The 22,551-nt window shown below is 45.0% G+C and overlaps 1 protein-coding gene across 1 annotated transcript; it reads left to right on the top strand.

Moving 5' to 3' along the window:
• The first annotated feature begins 1,697 nt into the window (after positions 1 to 1,697).
• LOC139264275 (leucine-rich repeat-containing protein 14B-like) lies at positions 1,698 to 19,102 on the top strand. The gene is made up of 2 exons (XM_070880476.1): positions 1,698 to 2,689; positions 13,735 to 19,102. Exons 1-2 carry the CDS (start codon positions 1,785 to 1,787, stop codon positions 14,378 to 14,380), a joined length of 1,551 nt encoding a protein of 516 aa, XP_070736577.1. The 5' UTR covers positions 1,698 to 1,784; the 3' UTR covers positions 14,381 to 19,102.
• Positions 19,103 to 22,551: the final 3,449 nt, after the last annotated feature.

Here is a 22,551-nt window from a genome sequence, read left to right as displayed (position 1 = left end):
ACTACCAAAACATGGAGAAGGGGAACTAGAATCAGAAGATTGCCTATCGGGGACTAGGCAGTGCTTTGACATTATTCTTTCATCACTGGAGCCTGTGTTCACATTCAGTGATCTGACGTAATGAAAATGTCTTAAGTGTCGGCTTGGCTGTTGCACCTGAATGAGATTGAAATATAGAAACATAGAAAATAGGTGCAGGAGTAGGCCATTCGGCCCTTCGAGCCTACACCACTATTCAATAAGACCATGGCTGGTCATTCTCTCAGTATATCTTTCCTGCTTTCTCTCCATACCCTTTGATCTCCTTAACCGCAAGGGCCATATCTAACTCCCTCTTGAATATATCCAATGAACTGGCATCAACAACTCTCTGCGGCAGGGAATTTCACAGGTTAACAACTCTCTGAGTGAAGAAGTTTCTCCTCATCTTAGTCCTAAACGGCCTACCCCTTATCCTTAGACTGTGACCCCTGGTTCTGGACTTCCCCAACATCGGGAACATTCTACCCGCATCTAACCTGTCCCATTCCGCCAGAATCTTATATGTTTCTATGAGATCCCCTCTCATCCTTTGAAACTCCAATGTATAAAGGCTCAGTTGATCCAGTCTGTCCTCGTGATTGTGGGTTGAAGCCCCACTCCAGACACTTAAGCATGTAATACAGGCTGATACTTCAATATAGTATTGAGGGAGTACTGCATTGTTTGGAGCTACCATTGTCATTTTGCATAAGATGCTAAACCAAGGCATCATTGTTGAGGTGGATGTAAAAAAGCCTATGCCACTACGTGAAGAGCCGGGTAATTCTCCCAGTGTCCTGGCCAACAGTTATCTATTGGTTACCATCTCTAAGAACAGATTAACCGGCGATTTTTCCCATTGCTGTTTGTGGGACCTTGCTGTGGACAAATGAGTTGCAACTCACTCGCTGACTGGGGGTCACGCGTAACAAACAGCTATTTGTGGAACTGAACCCCAGCATGAATTCGCACCTTCAGGAGAGGTTAACCCGACATAAATCAGCAGCTACAGGAGATTATATCCCGCATGAGTCAGCAGCTTCGGGAGAGGAGAAAGCTGGAGGGACCAAAACAAACACATTTGTCAACAACAATATGGAACATCAAGCCTGCAGCAGCCTAGACCTCAGGCTCTGCAATTCCCTCCCTAAATCCCTTCATATCTCCACTGCCCTCTCCTCCTTTAACGCCATTCTTAAAACCCACCTCTATGACCGAGCTATTCATTACCCCTCCTAACATCTCTTTTGGCTTGATGTCCGTTGTTTTTATTACATATCTGTGAAGCACTTTGGGAAACTTCTTTACGTTAAGGATGCTATATAAGTGCAAGGTGCTGTTATAGTTCACTCTGGTTGCAATACAATATTCAGCATATTGGTGACCAAGAAGAAATTTTAAATGGAAAATCTGTTGTATTCCATTGTGGACATCCAGCAGAAATATTGAGTCGATCAATTGGATTTCTGCAGTAGATTTCAGGGATATGGTTCCCCAGGAGATACTGCAGTGCTGAGAACGCAGTCACAGTCCTAATGGTATCACACTTTCACTGACCTGTCCAGCCAGTTGCTATTAAAATAGATATGAGCTTGAGCACATGACAGCGATGACTCCCATCCAGGAGAGAGCAGCTGATACCGTGCAGCTGCTGCTAAAAATATACGGCACAGAATGTGGACGAGGCAGGCAGCCTCTCAGAACGTCGTGAGTTCCCTTGGAGCCGGCGTTGAAAACTACAAACCTAACAGAAGCGAGGAATAATGAAGACCTTGCGGTTCATCAGTGCCCACGCCTTGGTATCAGATGTCCAGATTGCTCAGAGAAGCATTGTTTATGTGGCACAAAACCTGTACCCTCTGCTCTTCAAAGCTAGCTATTTACTGGAGCAGGCCGCAGTGGTCCACGACTTAGTAGAAAAGTGGCCGTTGGCGGAATTTAGCATCGGAAAACTCCTGGGGAAGACAGTGGACTGTGAGGAAGATCTCTGCAACAGGACCTGTCAAGTTTGCCTGCAAGCATGTTTAACAGGGCTGAAGGACTACGTTCTAAACAGTTCAGTGACGTATTCAAAGAGGTTGAAAGTGGTCGATCTTACGGGCCTCAATGATACTGAATTTCAGGCTTGTGATTGTAGAAAGGCCTTAGGGAGGTGGGGAAGAACCGAGTTGATGGCAAGGACATGTTTTGATTTGCTAGTGGAGATACAAACCCGTAAACTCGACGATTTGGTATCTGGTATTTCAATTGAGGTTTTAATGAATGTGTTTGTGACACAGCGGAGCTATGAAGTAATGGTTCAGGCCTTGATGCTGAGGATACATTGCCCGCTGAAGATCAGATGCGTTGAATTCAGGGCCGACAACCTGGCTTTGAGGAAATTCTTTTACATAATCAAGTTGATTAAGCCTGAGGCACTGCAGAAGTTGGAGTTGGTGCACAATGTTCACCTGGAAATGGAACATTTTGAATTCCTCCTGAGCCAAGTGCCGCTTCCACTGCTGAGGTCACTGACACTGCCAGCAAGAACCTTCGATGTACGCAGAATGACGCAAGAGGACGAACCTCTGCTGGTGACAATCGGAGAGAGGCTAAGCGAGATGAAATATCTTACAGAACTGAGCCTGGGTTTTTCCATTCTAACTGGACGAATACGCAAGATACTCAGGTAGGGTCTGACGACCATTAAATTCAAGAACACCTCTTTTGATCGCGTGAGGGGGTCGGAGAGGAAATTAGGATATGTGCAGCAGAGTTTTGAATAACCTCAAATTTACATAGGGTAGAATGTGGGAGGCCAGCCAGGAGTGCATTGGAATAGTCAAGTCTAGAGGTAACAAAGGCATGGTGATATTACCAGTAGTAATTATATAAAATATCCTCCGTCTGCACACACTTCCTGTCACCTTTTGCCATTATAAATTCCTATGTCATTTATAATGGAAACTAACTATTATTCTGTAATTACAGCCTCCTGTTGGTGGTAACACAATGGAAATAGGAATTTATATTGGAAATATAAAAATGAGGACAGAACATGACTTTAAAATAGGACTGAATTACATTTATGTGCCATGGATGAATTGCCACACTCCACCTGAAGATTACATTGGTGTCAGCCGTGGCTTGCGCACTCACCTCTGAATCAGAAGGTTGTGGGTTCCAGTCCCACTCCAGCGGCTTGAGCACAAAATCTAGGCTGACACCTCAGTGCAGTACTGAGGGAGTGCTGCACTGTTGGAGGTGCCGTCTTTCAGATAAGACATTAAACCGAGGCCCCGTCTGCCCTCTCAGGTGGACGTAAAAGATCCAATGGCATTATTTTGAAGAAGAGCAAGGAAGCAAGGGAGTTCTCCCCAATGTCCTGGCCAACATTTATCCCTAAACCAACACCTAAAAATAGATTATCTGCTCATCCTCACATTGCTGTTTGCAAATTGGCTGCTGTATTTCCTATATTAGAACTGTTATGTATGCAAACGCTATAATAGTGTAAGACTTGCCACAAGGGGGAGCACCTGTTGGCGACCTAAGGGTCACCTGCACACCTCGTGCAAGCAAGTATAAAAGGTTGTCTGCCATGCTGATTCTTGATTCTGGAGTTTGATTAAAGAGACTAAGGTCCCATCAGTTTGAGCTTACAGCACACATTCTTGTGGAGTTATTCTGAACTTAACAATTGGCGACGAGTAACAGATCACGAACTTTCACGCGGTTATGGCTGCTGTTGGTATTCTTGAGAGATTTGTTGAGGGTGATGATAGGGAAGCCTTCATTGAGCATCTTGACCAGTACTTCATGGCCAACAAACTGGATAAGGACAGTAACGCGGTCAAGCGCAGGGCGATTCTCCTCACCGTTTGTGGGTCCACGATATATGGCCTCATCAAAAATCTGCTAGCACCGACAAAACCGACAGACAAGACATATGACGAGTTGTGCACGCTGGTTCGGGAACACCTCAAGCCAAAGGACAGCATCTTAATGGCCATGTATCGCTTTTATATGCACCATTGCTCCGAGGGCCAGGACGTGGCGAGCTATGTCACTGACCTAAGACGCCTTGCGGGACCGTGCAAATTTGCCGGATTTTTTGGGGAAATGTTGCGGGATTTTTTTCGTGCTTGGAATCGGCCATGAGGTCATTCTTCACAAACTGCTGTCTGCCGAATCCCTAGATCTGAGCCAGGCCATCACAATAGCCTAGGATTTCATGCCCAAAAACGATAACACTAAGCAGACATCTTCTCAGCATCGAAGCTCACCGGCAAGTACTGTGCATAAAATAACGCCTTCAGCAGACAGAACTGTACATGGCAGGGCCTACACACCTGCAGAGGCCAGACCTAGGATGACTCAGAGTCCGCCGTGGGGCGTGAATGCGAATCCATTAACACCATGTTGGCGCTGCGGGGGTAATCATAGAGCCCATCAATGTTGATTCAAGCACTACTTGTACAAAGGCTGCAGAACAACGGGACACCTCCAGCGAACGTGCAAACATGCTGCGACTCACCACGTGGCAGAGTCAGCAGAAGATGACCAATCCGGCGCGGGTCATGCTGAACAAGTAAGAGAGGCAACTCAACCCGAGGCTGAAGAGGAAGTGTATGGGGTACACACCCTCACCACCAAAAGCCCTCCGATAATGTTGAAAGTCAAATTAAATGGCATTCCAGTTTCCATGGAATTGGACACGGGGGCGAGTCAGTTAATTATGAGCCAGAAGGCTTTTGAGAAACTGTGGGGCAACAAGGCACAAAGGCCAAAGCTAAACCCGATTCATACAAAGCTACACCAAAGAGTTCATACCAGTCATTGGCAGTACGGCAGTGAAGGTATCGTACAATGGAGCTGTGCATAATTTATCACTATGGATTGTACCAGGCGATGGCCCAACGCATTTCGGCAGAAGCTGGTTGGGAAAGATTCGATTGAACTGGGACGACATCAAAGCACTGTCTTCGGTAGATGACGTCTTATGCGCTCAAGTGCTAAACAAATTTCCATCGCTATTTGAGCCGGGCATCAGCAACTTCACACGCGCCAAAGTGCAGATGAATCTAGTCCCTGATGCATGGCCCGTTTATCACAAGGCCTGAGCGGTTCATAAGAACATAAGAACATAAGAATTAGAAACAGGAGTAGGCCATCTAGCCCCTCGAGCCTGCTCCGCCATTCAACAAGATCATGGCTGATCTGGCCGTGGAATCGGCTCCACTTACCCGACCGCTCCCCGTAACCCTTAATTCCCTTATTGGTTAAAAATCTATCTATCTGTGATTTGAATACATCCAATGAGCTAGCCTCAACTGCTTCCTTGGGCAGAGAATTCCACAGATTCACAACCCTCTGGGAGAAGAAATTCTTTCTCAACTCGGTTTTAAATTGGCTCCCCTGTATTTTGAGGCTGTGCCCCCTAGTTCTAGTCTCCCCGACCAGTGGAAACAACCTCTCTGCCTCGATCTTGTCTATCCCTTTCATTATGTTAAATGTTTCTATAAGATCACCCCTCATCCTTCTGAACTCCAATGAGTAAAGATCCAGTCTGCTCAATCTATCATCATAAGGTAACCCCCTCATCTCCGGAATCAGCCGAGTGAATCGTCTCTGTACCCCCTCCTTCCTGAAGTAAGGTGACCAAAACTGCACGCAGTACTCCAGGTGAGGCTTCACTAATACCCTATACAGTTGCAGCAGGACCTCCCTGCTTTTGTGCTCCATCCCTCTCGCAATGAAGGCCAACATTCCATTCGCCTTCCTGATTACCTGCTGCACCTGCAAACTAACTTTTTGGGATTCATGCACAAGGACCCCCAGGTCCCTCTGCACCGCAGCATGTTGTAATTTCTCCCCATTTAAATAATATTCCCTTTTACTGTTTTTTTTTCCAAGGTGGATGACTTCACATTTTCCGATATTGTATTCCATCTGCCAAGCCTTAGCCCATTCGCTTAACCTATCTAAATCTCTTTGCAGCCTCTCTGTGTCCTCTACACAACCCGCTTTCCCACTAATCTTTGTGCCATCTGCAAATTTTGTTACACTACACTCTGTCCCCTCTTCCAGGTCATCTATGTATGTTGTAAACAGTTGTGGTCCCAGCACCGATCCTGTGGCACACTACTAACCACCGATTTCCAACCCGAAAAGGACCCATTTATCCCGACTCTCTGCTTTCTGTTAGCCAGCCAATTCTCGATCCATGCTAATACATTTCCTCTGACTCCGCGTACCTTTATCTTCTGCAATAACCTTTTGTGTGGCACCTTATCAAATGCCTTTTGGAAATCTAAATACACCACATCCATCGGTACACCTCTATCCACCATACTCGTTATATCCTCAAAGAATTCCAGTAAATTAGTTATAAACATGATTTCCCCTTCATGAATCCATGTTGCGTCTGCTTGATTGCATTATTCCTATCTAGATGTCCTGCTATTTCTTCCTTAATGATAGCTTCAAGCATTTTCCCCACTACAGATGTTAAACTAACCGGCCTATAGTTACCTGCCTTTTGTCTGCCCCCTTTTTTAAACAGAGGTGTTACATTAGCTGCTTTCCAATCCGCTGGTACCTCCCCAGAGTCCATAGAATTTTGGTAGATTATAACGAATGCATGTGCTATAACTTCCGCCATCTCTTTTAATATCCTGGGATGCATTTCATCTGGACCAGGGAACTTGTCTACCTTGAGTCCCATTAGCCTATCCAGCACTACCCCGCTAGTGATAGGCACATTCCCGTGACCAGCAATTTTTGGCATGGTTTTTGTGTCTTCCACTGTGAAGACCGAAGCAAAATAATTGTTTAAGGTCTCAGCCATTTCCACATTTCCCATTATTAAATCCCCCTTCTCATCTTCTAAGGGACCAACATTTACTTTACTCTCTTCCGTTTTATATATCGGTAAAAGCTTTTACTATCTGTTTTTATGTTTTGCGCAAGTTTACTTTCGTAATCTATCTTTCCTTTCTTTATTGCTTTCTTAGTCATTCTTTGCTGTCGTTTAAAATTTTCCCAACCTTCTAGTTTCCCACTAACCTTGGCCATGCATTGGTTTTTAATTTGATACTCTCCTTTATTTCCTTGGTTAACCATGGCTGGTTATCCCTTCTCTTACCGCCCTTCTTTTTCACTGGAATATATTTTTGTTGAGCACTATGAAAGAGCTCCTTAAAAGTCCTCCACTGTTCCTCAATTTTGCCACCATTTAGTCTGTGTTTCCAGTCTACTTTAGCCAACTCTGCCCTCATCCCACTGTAGTCCCCTTTGTTTAAGCATAGTACGCTTGTTTGAGACACTACTTCCTCACCCTCAATCTGTATTACAAATTCAATCATACTGTGATCACTCATTCCGAGAGGATCTTTTAACAGGACCAGATCGAAGATAGCTTGCTCCCTTGTAGGTTCTGTAACATACTGTTCTAAAACAATCCCGTATGCATTCTATGAATTCCTCCTCCAGACTACCCCGTGCGATTTGATTTGACCAATCGATATGTAGGTTAAAATCCCCCATGATTACTGCCGTTCCTTTTTCACATGCCTCCATTATTCCCTTGATTATTGCCCGCCCCACCATGAAGTTATTATTTGGGGGCCTATAAACTCCGCCCACCAGTGACTTTTTCCCCTTACTATCTCTAATCTCCACCCACAATGATTCAACATTTTGTTCATTAGAGCCTATATTATCTCTCACAACTGCCCTGATATCATCCTTTATTAACAGAGCTACCCCACCTCCTTTCCCTTCTTGTCTATCTTTCTGAATTGTCAGATACCCCTGTATGTTTATTTCCCAGTCTTGGCCCCCCTGCAACCACGTTTCTGTAATGGCCACCAAATCATACCCATTTGTAATGATTTGTGCCGTCAACTCATTTACTTTATTTCGAATGCTGTGTGCGTTTAGGTAGAGTGTTTTAATACTAGTTTTTAAACCATGATTTTTAGTTTTGGCCCCTCCTGCAGCCCCTTTATATTCATACATATTGTCCCTTCCTGTCACATTGTGGTTTACACTTACCCCAGTGCTACTCTGCTCTATTGCCTCCTGCCTTTTGCATTCTTTCTTGGGGTCCTGTTCATTTGAGTTCTCACCCACTCTAACTAGCTCAGAGCCCTCTCCTGGGTTCCGAATACTCCTTGCATTGAGGCACCGAGCTTTCATGCTTGCCTTTTTATTACACTTTGACCCTTTAGAATTTTGCTGTACAGTGGCCCTTTTTGTTTTTTGCCTTGGGTTTCTCTGCCCTCCACTTTTACTCATCTTCTTTCTGTCTTTTGCTTTTGTCTTCATTTTGTTTCCCTCTGTCTCCCTGCATTGGTTCCCATCCCCCTGCCATATTAGTTTAACTCCTCCCCAACAGCACTAGCAGACACTCCCCCTAGGACATTGATTCCGGTCCTGCCCAGGTGCAGACCGTCCGGTTTGTACTGGTCCCACCTCCCCCAGGACCGGTTCCAATGCCCCAGGAATTTGAATCCCTCCCTGCTGCACCACTGCTCAAGCCATGTATTCATCTGAGCTATCCTGCGATTCCTACTCTGACTAGCTCGTGGCACTGGTAGCAATCCTGAGATTACTACTTTTGAGGTCCTACGTTTTAATTTAGCTCCTAGCTCCTTAAATTCATCTCGTAGGGCCTCATCACTTTTTTTACCTATATCGTTGGTACCAATGTGCATATATGATGCGGGAGAAAGTCGAGATTGAACTGGACAGACTACAACGAGAGGGATTTATATCGCCAGTCTAATTCAACAAGTGCGCTAGTCCAATTGTTCTGGTGTTGAAAAGCGATGGGACGGTCAGAATCTGCGGAGACTACAAAGTAACCATCAACCAACTCTCGTTATAGGACCAGTACCCACTACCCGAAGTGGAGGACCTGTTTGCAACGTTAGCAGGGGGGAAGTCGTTCACCAAGCTGTATCTAACCTCTGCTTACATGACATAGGAGCTGGCTGAATATTTGGAAAGATTGATGTGCATCAACACACACAAAGAACTGTTCATATACCACAGGTGCCCTTTTGGGATTTGCTCAGCTGCGGCCATCTTCCAGAGGAACATGGAGAGTCTGCTGAAATTGGTTCCATGCACTGTTGTGTTGCAAGACGACACCCTGATCACTGGTCGTGACACCACCGAACACTTGCACAACCTGGAAGAGGTTCTAAAGTGATTGGACAGAGTGGGACTCAGGCTAAAACGCTCCAAGTGTGTTTTCCTGGTGCCAGAGGCCGAATTTTGGGAGAGAAAGATTGCGGCAGACAGCATCAGACCCACAGACTCTAAGACGAAGGCCATCAAGGATGCACCCAGACCACAGAATGTGACAGAGCTGCGTTCATTCCTGAGACTCCTCAGCTATTTTGGTAACTTTCTACCCGGGTCGAGCACTTTGCTGGAACCTTTGCATTTATTGCTACGTAAGGGTGATGACTGGGTTTGGGGTAAATCTCAAGAGACAGCCTTTGAGAAGGCCAGAAGCCTGCTATGTTCTAACAAGTTACTTGCATTGTATGACCCGTGTTAACGTTTAGTACTAGCTTGTGATGCATCTTTGTACAGGGTCGGTTGTGTGTTACAGCAAGCCAATATGTCAGGCAAACTGCAACCGGTTGCATATGCGTCCAGAAGTTTATCTAAGGCTGAAAGAGCCTAAGTATGGTTGAGAAAGAAGCATTAGCATGCATATACAGGGTTAAGAAAATGCACCAATACTTATTTGGATTCCTGTTCGAGCTCGAAACTGACCACAAAGCGCTCACTTCGCTGTTTTCAGAAAGCAAAGATATTAACACCAATGCTTTGTCCCGTATCCAAAGATGGGCACTAACATTATCTGTTTATGACTATGTAATCCGCCACAGACCAGGCACTGAGAACTGTGCTGATGCCCTCAGTTGGCTACCATTGCCCATCACCGGGATGGAAATGAAGCAACCCGCAGACTTGCTTCTTGTAATGGATGCTTTTGAGAGCGAGGGGTCACCCGTCACGGCTCGCCAGATCAGGACCTGGACTAGCCAGGACCCTGTGCTATCACTAGTAAAAAAGCTGTGTCCTTAATGGGAGCTAGTCGGCTGTTCCCCGGGTAAATGCAAGATGAAATTAAGCCGTTTTACCGACGCAAGAATTAAATGTCCATCCAATCGGATTGTCTCCTATGGAGGAATTGCATGGTTTTGTCAAAAAAAGGCAGGGAAACATTTATACGCAACCTACACAGTACCCACCCAGACATAGTCATTATGAAGGCTATTGCCAGGTCACACGTTTGGTGGCCCGGCATTGACTCGGAATTGGAGTAACACTTGCTCACAGTTGAGCAATGCACCAAGCGAGGCCCCACTGGGTTTATGGTCATGGCCCTTAAAACCGTGGTCCAGGGTCCATGTAGATTTCGCTGGCCCCTTTCTAGGAAAGATGTTCCTAGTAGCAGTGGACGCTGACTCTAAATGGATTGAATGTGTAATAATGTCATCAAATACGTCCACTGCCACCATTGAAAGCCTTTGGGCCATGTTCGCCACCCATGGTTTGCCCGATGTCCTTGTTAGTGACAATGGACCATGTTTCACCAGCTCGGAATTTAACGAGTTCATGATCCGCAATGGCATCAAACCTGTCAGGTCTGCCTCGTTTAAGCCCGCATTCAACGGTCAAGCGGAATGGGCAGTCCAAACTATCAAGCAGAGCTTGAAACGTGTGACGGACGGTTCCCTACAGACCAACTTATCTTGGGTTCTGCTCAGTTTCTGGATGCGACCCCACTCGCTTACCGGGGATCCCCTGGCAGAATTGTTAATGAAGAGAGCACTCAAAACCAGGCTCTCCTTAGTCCACCTGGATCTCAATCATCATGTAGAAACCCGGCGTTACTGGCATAACATGTACCACGATCGCGCGGCTGTATCGCGTGACATTGAGGTTAATGACCCTGTATTTGTTCTTAATCATGGTCATGGTCCCAAATGGGTTGCTGGCACTGTTTTAGACAAGGAGGGGAATAGAGTGTTTGTTGTCAAACTTCTAAATGGACAAACATGCAGCAAGCATTTGGATCAGACCAAACTGCGATTCACCGACAACCAAGAACAGTTTGAAGAGAACATTACCATTATTGATTCACCAACACACACCCAACCAGCAATCGACCTCGCTGTCAATCACGAGGATGAACCCACCATGCCCGACAGTCCGATCAGACCAGCCACACCGCAGTGCAGCAATGATCCAACCGACTCACCCATGCCAGGACTTCAACTCAGGCGATCAACCCAGGAATGAAGAGCCCCTGATCGCCTCAACTTGTAAATAACTTGTATCTAAGACTTTGCGGGGGGGGGGGGGGGGGGGCGGCGGGGGGAGGGTGGAGTGATGTTATGTATGTAAACTTTATAATAGTGTAAGTCTTGCCACCAGGGGGAGCACGTGTTGGAGACCCAAGGGTCATCTGTACACCTCGTGCAAACAAGTATAAAAGATTGTCTGCCATGCTGATTCTTCACTCTGAAGTTTGATTAAAGAGACTAAGGTCACATCAGTTTGAATTTACAACACACTGTCTTGTGGAGTTATTCTGAAGACAACAAGAACATTGACTGAACTGCAAAAGTACTTCATTGGCTGTGAAGTGCTTTGGGATGTCCTGAGGACATGACGTTCTTTCTTTCTTTACATTTGGTCTTGATCCTAGCACTATGGGCATTGACTAGTGATGATAATTTTAGATACTGCATAAATTGTATATTCTTGCTCCCTACGGAAGTGTTGCTGAATCACCTACCCCGATCTATATATCCTTTTTAAAGTTATCTCCCGACTCCTGATCTTAGGTATTTCTGGCCATTAGATTGGGTTGAACTTGCTTGTTCTGTGGTCGCTGTCCTTTGGGGGCATGGTGACTTGCATATCCTGGCTCAATCATTAGCGAACACCAGGTCAAGATGAGCACTGTCTCTCATGGATTCCTTGACACACGTGGTCACGAAATGGTCATGTGTGACATTTACCAATTCTGACTCTAAATCACTTGCGGGTTTCTCAGTTTATATTTGGTTTCTCGTTAAAATAACTTTCCTGTCCACTCATCATCATAGGCAGTCCCTCGGAATCGAGGACGACTTGCTTCCATTCTAAAAGTGAGTTCTTAGATGACTGAACAGTCCAATACGGGAATTACAGTCTCTGTCACATGTGCGACAGATAGTGGTTGAAGGAAAGGGTGGGTGGGACTGGTTTGCCACATGCTCATGCCCTCCCTAACTCTTCATAGATTGCTACATTGTCCTCCTGCTCGTGCTGTCCTGGAGGTCTGCAGCATACCTCCAGTGTCAGCTTGGATTTTTTCACATTTCAGCTTTTGAACCAGACTAGCTCCTATTGTAGCTTGCCCTCTCCCACAGGGTCAATTTCATTTACCTCCCAGGTATCCCAGCCATATAGCGTAGTGAGCATGTGAACTAGATCCAAAAAATGACTTATTTAAACATAGGGACATTTAGTGAAACACAGAACTGGTTTCTCAGACCAAGTGAATGACATGACCCTTTCCTGGAATTCCTGTTGCATAACCAGTATTATTAAAATGATATTATCACAAAAGCAGGTCGAAGGCTGAACTCTCAGGCCAGAGTCTCACTATCACAGTCATTTAATACCAGGTGCTGCGAGAGAAGTACAGACGGACTGAAAGCACCAAGACAGCTGGTGCACAAAGTCATACTCTTTAGATCTGATTTCCTGACTGTTTCAAAGGAGGAGGCTGTCGCAGACCCTGGGTCCCACTTCCTATTATTTGGCAATTATGTCATCTTTTAATTAGACACATTTTTACTCCTAATTGCTCGCTCCAGCAGTCAACACTGGCTACAATGGAAGCGATAATGTTGGGAATACACAGCAACAACAACAACTTGCATTTATGTATCGCCTATAATATAGTAAAATGTCCCCAGGCACTTCACAGGTGTGTAATCAGATAAGAATTGACACCGAGCCAAAGAAGGAAATACTGAGACAGGCCAGACATTCTGTGATCATTATAAACACTTAGATGGGTTAAAGACATAAATGTGCCATTTATATATAGTATCATTATCAGGATATCCAGGTATATGTTAAATTGAGGCCCTGTCTGCTGTCTGAGGTGGACATTAAAAATCCAATAGCACTATTTCGAAGAAAAGCAGTGGAGTTCTCCCTGTTGTCCTGGCCAATATTTATACCTGAAAAAAAATTGCAAAAATTAATTATCTCATTGCTGTTTGAGGGATATTGCTGTACACAAATTGGCTGTCACATTTCCTACATTACAACAGTGACTACACTTGAAAATATCTTCATTGGTCATAAAGCACTTTGAGACTTCCTGAGGTCATGAAAGACGCTGTATGGGGAGTGGGCAGAGAAGTGGAGCTGAGTCCATGATCGGATCAGCCATGATCTTATTGAATGGCGGAGCAGGCTCGAGGGGCCGTATGGCCTACTCCTGCTCCTATTTCTTATGTTTATATTTCTTAAGTGCTGTATTTTCAGTAGCCTGATGCGATGACACATGGTTCAGTTGGATATCTATTACCATTGACTGTGAAGTGTTTCGGGACGTTTTGAGATCGTGATAAGTTCTTTCATTCTTACATTGATTTGAAACGTGATTTTTGTTTTTCCCTTCATTTTATATCTCCACAGCCCTTTAAAAACTCCTCTGTGTTCCCTGGATGTTTCCAGCTGCTGCCTGAATCACGCTGACATGGCCTACCTGGCTAACAGCCTGCACGCTGATTACCTAGAAGTGCTGGACCTGAGTGGACACAACGTAGCTGACCTCTTCCCGTCGACCTTCTTCAAGCTGCTTGGCCGCGCATCCCACACTCTGAGGAGCCTGACTCTCGAGGAATGCAATATCGGCGACGAGCATGTCAACCTGCTGATGTTAGTCGTGGAGCCCTGTAAAAAGCTGACAGAGTTCAGCTTCCTGGGGAACCCGCTCACGTCAAGATCCCTTCGTCGTCTCTTTGAAATGTTCACTAAGCTCCCCATGCTTCGCAAAGTTCATTTTCCAGTGCCTAAGGACTGTTACCCTGATACTTTTATTTATCCACTCACCGACGAGAATCTGGTGAAATATGATCGGGAGAGGTTCGAGGAAATAAACCACGAATTAACGATGATATTGTCACACGCCAATCGAAACGATATTGCTGTATCCACTCCGCTGTTTGGCAGTTTTGATTCCAACATTCAAGAGACTAACAATGAGATTAGCGTAGTAATGCTTCAGTCATTCACAGATGCTATTTCCAGCTTTTTAACTGCTTTGAAAAAAGTGGATTAACATTAAAAGTGGCAAACAAAGAGATGGTAAAACAGAATAGTTTTATTGGTAATAAAAGACCCGGGGGGAGAATATGATTTTTATTTTACGCAGTAAGTTGTTACAATCTGAAATTTACTGCCGGAAAGGATGGTCAAAGCAGATTTAATAATGACCTTCAAAAGGGAATTGGATATATATTTGAATCAGTAACATTTGCAGGGCTATGGGGAAAGAGCAGGGGGAGTGAGACTAATTGGATAACGTTTGCAAAGAGCTGGCACAGGCACGATGGGCCGAATGGCTTCTTTCTGTGCTGTATGATTTATATAATATGATTTTTCTCCCCGCTTCAGAATTCAGTAACTCCTGCCGGGATTTGCTGCCTCGGTTGACAGCTGGCCCCAGAACCTCAAAAAAGAGAAGTCATTTTTTGATGTGTGAACCTAGACAGTGCAGTGAGTCAGCAACCTATTAGTCTGTGGGAAGCATCAGAGCTGAGTGTGATCCTGTCCATTTCCAAACATTGCATGCACGCACACACACACACAGACACAGGGCGACACACAGACACAGACAGACGCACACACACTCCACATTGGTTCACGGGATACCTAATTGTCTTGTTCCTTGCCTGAGGTCAATTGTAGCATTACTACCGCCATTTATTTTTCTCCTGTGCATTTTGGCTGCCGCTTCGGACCGATGCTTTAAACTCTTTTACACTTCCTTCTCATGCTTTTTCTCTCTTTCCCTCAATGGTCAATATCTAATGTGTTGTAAAATTGTTGTGAAGCGCCTTGGGATATTTTACTAAGGCACTATATAAATAAAAGTTATTCTTATTATTTATTATTATCTACCGCTGAGATCAACTAACACACACAGACCAGGGATAGAAGCTGGGACCTTCCTGACTGGTGTGGCTCAGTTCCTCATTCACCTACTGAGCCACCGAAGAAGATGTAAATTATTTTAATTTATCTGTTTTTATTCTTGCAAGGTAGGGTAGCATAGTTGTTATGTTACTGGGCTAGTAATCCAGCAGCCTGGACTAATGATCCAGGGTCATGAGTTCAAATCCCACAATGGCAGCTGGGGAATTTAAATTCAGTAAATTAAACAAATCTGGAATTAAAAAGCTAGTGTCAGTAATGGTGACATGAATTAACTGGATTTTTGTAAAAACCCATCTGATGTTCTTTAGGGAGGGAAATCTGCTGTCCTTACCTGGTATGGCCTATATGTGACTCCAGACCCACAGCAATGGTTGACTCTGAATTGCCCTCTGGCCGAGCAAGCCCAGTTGTAACAAACCACTGCAAAGAAGTATCATGGACTGCAGTGGTTCAAGAAGGCAGCTCATCACCACCTTTTCAGGGGCAATTAGGGATGGGCAATAAATGTTGGCTTTGCCAGTGACACTCACATCCTGTGAATGAATAAAATAAATGTCTTAATTATTTTCTCTGGGAGGAAATGGCCTCTGTCAATGCAACAGAGCAACAAGACTGAAGACTTTTCCTTCTTGCGGAGAAGTGCCTATCCACCCGATCAGCAGTTTATGGTGCGGGGAATCACAACAACAGCTTGTATTTATATAGCACCTTTAAAGTAGTAAAATGTCACAAGGCGCTTCGCAGGTGCATTATCAAACAAAATTTGACACCGAGCCACATTAGGAGATATTAGGGCAGAAAAAGGTAAGTTTTCAGGAGCACCTTAAAGAAGGAAAGAGAGGTAGAAAGGCAGAGAGGTTTAGGGAGGGAATTCTAGAGCTTAGCTAATTGGCCAATGTCGCCAAATGTCATCAACCATTTCTATGTGCCCTGGCACACCTACCTGGTAATAACAATGGGGAACTGCCTTAGCAGAGAGGGAGATAACTTTGCCATCTCCTGCACCGAGTTGGGACATCCAGTGACTGTCAGCCGTGGCCTGACACTTAACTGTACCTACTTGCAGCCTTACTCTAATGTTGACCGATGGGGATGGTGCAGTGGAGAGGTCCAGAGGACACCCCTTATACCCTCACCACCTCAACTTCAACAGCCATCGGGCAGGAGGCCAGAAGCTGGGCTGCTCTGTCACTTACCTGCAGATTCATACTTGCACCTTGGGTTTCCTTTCTCATCATTTCTGCCTGTCTCTTAGTTCCCTACTCACATCAGCCTTGGCAAAAACTGCCAATGAGTTAAGATGCTTCTGTGGCTAACTAACGGCATTCATAATTTTTGCCCCCTTATTGTGACATTCTCCTTTAACTGTGCCCATCTCATCCTGTTTGATTTACACGCAATGGGGCTGATTTTAACTTATCCAAATCGGCATTAATGAGGAAGTAACCACTTCAAAATTGGATCGGTAGACATGCTGCCCCATTAGCGCAGAGGCACTGGCTGTTGCCATCTTTAAAGGGGCCTACTGCTGAGCAGTCGAATCGCCTGCCTGTTTTAGGCGACAGGTCCTTTTAGTATACAAATCAGGGCTCTATGATTGAATTAAGGCCACAACTGCTGTTTCAGAACAGAACTCAGTAGACAATGGGCACATCATCCAGTTTTACTGGCGGTACAGCTCCTTTGGGCCCCCTCAAAATTCATCTGGGTTGCTGCTGCTCGGGACTCCCCCATCCCTGCAATTGCCATCACCTCCCTTCCCATTCTCCCTGAATTCAACTTGCCGTTGCCCTGGGCTCCCGAGTCCCTTGTATGATCATTCCCCCACCACTGCCCCCTGACAGACTTACCTTGCTGCCAGACCAGCCTTCTCTGGGCTATCCAATTAGTCCCACTCCCTTGCTCTTTCTCCATAGCCCTGCAAGTATATATCCAATTCCCTTTTGAAAGTTATTATTGAATCTACTTCTCCCACCCTTTCAGGCAATGTATTGCAGGCCACAACAACGCGCTGCGTAAAAAAATTCTCCTCATTTCCCCCTGGCACTTTTGCCAATTACTTTAAATCTGGTTACCAATCCTCCTATCAGTGGAAAGATTTCCCCATCTATCTATCAAACCCCTTCATAATTTTGATTCCTCCAAATCAAATCTGAAATTATGCCAATGAGTTGACCTAGGAATATTGGGTGTAAATGGCTCATTTTTAGTCCGCCCAAAAAGTCCATCAGATGCCATTCTGGGAGGTAACATCCCCAAGCGAGGAAACTCTGGTGTGTTGTGACATCATAAGATTAGATAGGATATACGACACAGAAACAGGCCATTTGGCCCAACCAGTCCATGGCGCTTATGCTCCACTTGAGCCTCCTCCCGTCTTTCCTCATCTAAATCTATCAGCGTAACCCTCTATTCCCTTCTCCCTCATGTGCTTGCCTAGCTTCCCCTTAAATCCATCCATACTATTGGCTTCAACCACTCACTGTGGTAGTGAGTTGCACATTCTCACCACTCTTTGGATGAAGAAGATTCTTCTGAATTCTCTATTGGATTTCTTGGTGACTAGCTTATAGTGATGGCCTCCAGTTATGCCCTTCCCCAAAAGTGAAAACATTCTCTCCGTATCAAAACCTTTCATCATTTTAAAGACCTCTATGAGGTCACCCCTCAGCCGTGTTTTTTCAAGAGAAAAGAGACCCTTTTCATCCTTTTCTGATATGTATACCCTCGCATCTGGTATCATCCTTGTAAATCTTCTCTGCACCCTCCCCAGTGTCTCTATATCCTTTTTATAATATGGCGAACAGAACTGCACGCAGTACTCTAAGTGTGGTCTAACCAAGGTTCGATATAGGTTTGGCATAACTTCCCTACTTTTCAATTCTATACCTCTAGCAATAAACCCTAGTGCTTGGTTTGCTTTTGTTATTGTCTTGTTAACCTGTGTCACAACTTTTAGTGATTTGTGTGTTTGTACTCCGAGATCCCTTTGTTCCTCTACCCCATCTAGACTCACACCCTCCAGGTAATAAGTGACCTCCCCATTCTTCCTACCAAAATGTAATACCTTACAACGACATATGATATGATACCAGATTATCACATTTCATTTTCAGCCAGAATTAATCATGAACCAGAATTCCTTTTTTACTTTGTTAACCTTTCCTATGCAATGCTGAGTTTCTGTGTGATATGTCTTCTCCAACCGTGCTCAGTCCCATTTCCCTGCAGACGCTTCGAGTTGCCAACCCTCCAGGATTATCTCGGAGTCTCCAGGAATTAAAGGTTAATCCGGGAGAAAAATCGAAGGAGCATAAAAAGATGTGTGGGTTTATTTTTATAATTTTCTTTTAACACTTTTGTTTATTAGTCGTAAAAAAGTTGGAGATGGGAAAAAAGGCTGATTGACCGGCTGGAGCGGTTGGAGGTGGGAGGTAATGTGATGAAACCTCCAGCAATACGGTCAACTGGAGTTGGTGACCCAATCTACGCCAAGCAATGCTGATGTAAAAACCATGCTGAAGAATGACTCTGTGCAAGAATTACCAACCAATGCCTTGCTGTCTTCTTGGGCATAAAATGACATTTTGAATACTGGACCTGTGCTTGTTTTAGTTGGGCATGATAACCAACTGCTTTAAAAATGTCTGCAAAGCCTCGCAGGCATTTGACCGCCACATGATTTTGAAATCAGTCACAAAGCTGCCCGTGTGAGTTCATCTTTATCTGTTATAAAACGGGCGGTTTCCTTTCCATGCTGTGTGAAGAGGGCATCATGTAATGTTAGTGCATCATCGATGCTTGCACTGAATGTACAAGATATTAAAAACCTTATACCCCTTCACATGGACTCCTTTTCAGTTCAATGTTGTTTGACTTGAAATTCTTCCTGTGGGATGTAGAGGTGAGCAGTGGGACATTATTTCCTTCCAATTTAAGTTTAATATTTTAAAATGTTTTTTTCTTCTTTCGTGCTTATGAGTGATGGGAAAGTATCTTTTCATTTTGAGCATCCGTGGGATCATTTTCAACGGACCGCCAGCACCCAAACCCAGTGTTGTAGGCTGGGCCACCAGTACAGAAACTGATTCTCAGACAGGGAAGGTAAGTTGTAGAATCATAGAAATTTACAGCATAGAAGGAGACCATTTTGACCCATCATGTCCGCGCTGGCTGACAATGAGCTATCCAACCTAATTCCACTTTCCAGCTCTTAGTCCATAGCCTTGTAGGTTACGGCACTTTAAGTGCATATCCAAGTCCTTACTACTAGGGGAATCAAGGAGTATGATGAGAAAGCAGGAATGGGGTACTGAAGTTGCATGTTCAGCCATGAACTCATTGAATGGCGGTGCAGGCTAGAAGGGCCGAATGGCCTACTCCTGCACCTATTTTCTATGTTTCTATGTTTCTACTTTTAAAAGTGCTGAGGGTTTCTGCCACTACTGCCCTTTCAGGCACTGAGTTTCATTCCCCCTCCATCTTCTGGGTGAAAACATTTCCCCTCAAATCCCCTCTAAACCTCCTATCAATTACTTTAAATCTATGCGCCACTCTGCTAAGGGAAATAGGTCCTTACTATCCACTCAATCTAGTCCCCTCATAATTTTATACAACTCAGTAAGGTCTCCTCTCAGCCTGTTCAGTTCCAAAGAAAACAAACTCAGCCTATCCAATCTTTCCTCATAGCTAAAATTCTCCAGTCCAGGCAATATCCTCATAAATCTTCTTTGTACTCTCTCCAATTCAATCACATCTTTCCTGTAATGTGGTGACCAGAACTGCACGCAGTACTCTAGCTGTGGCCTAACTAGTGTTTTATACATTTCAAGCATAACCTCACTGCTCTTGTATTCCATGCCTCGGCTAATAAAGGCAAGTATTCCATATGCCTTCTTAACCATCTTATCTACCTGGCGTGTGACCTTCAGGGATCTATGGACATGCACTCCAAGGTCTCTATGTTCCTCTACACTTCACAGTGTCCTAGCATTTAATGTGTATTCCCTTGCCTTGTTAGCCCTCCCTAGATGCATTACCTCACACTTCTCTGGATTGAACTCCATTTGCCACTGTTCTGCCCACCTGACCAGTTCATTGAAGTCTTCCTGCAGTCTTCAGCTTTCTTCTTCATTATAAACCACACAGCCGATTTTAGCATCATCTGCAAACTTTTTAATCATAACCCCTACATTCAAGTCTATATCATTGATATATACCACAAAAAGCAAGGGACCCAGTACTGCACCCCGCAGACTCCACTGGAAACATTTTTCCAGTCACAAAAACATCCATCAACCATTACCCTTTGCTTTCTGCCTCTGAGCCAATTTTGGATCCAACTTGCCTCTTTGCCATGGATCCTATGGGCTTTTACTTTCGTGACCTGTCTGCCATGTGGGACCTTAACAAAAGCCTCGCTAAAATCCATAAATACTACATCAAACGCACATCATCGACCCTCCTTGTTACCTCCTCAAAAAATGCAATCAAGTTAGTCAGACACGACCTTCCCTTAACAAATCCATGCTGACTGTCCCCAATTAATCTGTGGACCCGAATTTGATGAAGTCCTCCGGCCGCCCAAATGCCGCCCAAAGAACCGCCGATGGCCGCTGAGGTACCTGATGGTACTTTGAGCGGGGTTTTCATCGGAGAGTTCCCTCGAAGGTCAGTGGGCGGCAAATGAGCAACTTACGCCGCCAATCTGGGCAGCAGCCGACGGGCGCTCTCATTCTCGGTGGCAAAGGCACTTGCCGCTCAAGTGCCGCCGAGGATGGAATCAGGCTCACGAGGGTCAAAGAGCTGAAAAGCAAAAGCATAAAAAAAAGAAAAACAACATCTGAAGATCTTCAGGGAACCCTATCCAGGTAAGTCCCTGTAAAGAAAAAAATTACAAAAGTGTACTAACCTTTTATTCCCCATCTTCCCGTCGGCTTCCGCCTGCATCAATATTGCAGCTCGGCAGGCAGGAAGTCAGTTGCGCGACTCAGCTGTCCGCTGATGTCGGCAGGCACTTCCTGGCGGCTTTCCCCTCCCGCCCGCTCTAGCCCACTCCAGGCCACGTCGAAAGTGGCATTGGGCGGTTCGACGAGAGGAATGTCGGCAGCAGTCGGCGGCAGTGGGTGGTAAGTTCTTCAATTTCGGGCCCCGTGTCTTTTTAAATAAAGATTTATCCTGTCCCTCAAATTTTTTCCAATAATTTTCCCACCGCCGAGGTTAGGCTGACTGGCCTATAATTACTCGGTCTATCCCTTCTCCCTTTTTTAAACAAAGGCACAACGTTAGCAGTCCTCCAGCACCACACCTGTAGCCAGAGAGGATTGGAAAATGATGGTCAGAGCCTCTGCTATTTCCTCTTTTGTTTCTCTTAGCAGCCTGGGATACATTTCATCCGGGCCTGGGGATTTATCCACTTTCAAAGCTGCTAAACTTCTTAATACTTCCTCTCTCACTATGTTTATTTCATCTAATATTTCTCACTCCTCCTCCCTGATTACAATGTCTGCATCGTTCCTCTCCTTTGTGAAAACAGATGCAAAGTATTCATTAAGAACCATACCCACTTCTTCCGACACCACACACAGATTACCTTTAAGGTCTCTAATAGGCCCGACTCTTTCTTTAGTTATCCTCTTGCTCATAATGTATTTATGAAGGACACAACTATTTGTACTAACTATTTGGCCGCCGTGTCTCTGATTGGCTCTCCATTATCACATGACATATTGCTGATTGGTCCTCTTGGAGGATATGCCACACCCTGAGGTTTCACTGGAATATGTAAATGGAACTGTCCAGCCCAAGTTCTCACTGACTTTGCAAATTGTAATTTGATCCATTCTGATTTGTGAAGACATAGAGGACAGATCTCGAACAACCCAGCAAAAGCCTCCCAAGTTCCAGCCAAAGTCCCTTACCTCAGCACAAGTGCATCCCTCCCCCAGCCAAAGTCCCTTACCGCCTCCCACCCCCCAATCCCTGCCATAGATGAGGCATTGTATGTGGATTATGAACAGGTTAATTGGGTATGAAATGAATAGTGATAGTGTCATGACATCTGGATTTCATCCAATCCATCGATGTCCCTTGTAACACACACACCAAGCTTTCTGAGAAATCAGGTGTGGGTGTAAAGCGGGTTGCAAGAACGTGATCCGTCTTCCTTGATTCCCTCTCTCCCCTCCAATCCCCTCCACCAGTGTCTCTCTCTTCTCCCCACCCCGTTTCTCTCCCCCATGTGTCTCTCTCCCCTCCCCCGTGTCTCTCTTTTACCGCCGTATGTCTCTCTCT

This window comes from Pristiophorus japonicus, chromosome 5 (genome assembly GCF_044704955.1).
Source record: "Pristiophorus japonicus isolate sPriJap1 chromosome 5, sPriJap1.hap1, whole genome shotgun sequence".
Classification (NCBI taxonomy): domain Eukaryota; kingdom Metazoa; phylum Chordata; class Chondrichthyes; family Pristiophoridae; genus Pristiophorus; species Pristiophorus japonicus.
Note: the sequence above shows the minus strand (reverse complement) of the source record. Positions and strands in the feature narration are given on the sequence as shown.

Coding starts and splice junctions, on each gene's coding strand:
- LOC139264275 (XM_070880476.1), top strand. CDS start 1,785: ATGAAGACCTTGCGGTTCATCAGTGCCCACGCCTTGGTATCAGATGTC. Junction 2,690..13,734: donor CGAATACGCAAGATACTCAG/GTAGGGTCTGAC, acceptor ATATCTCCACAG/CCCTTTAAAAACTCCTCTGT.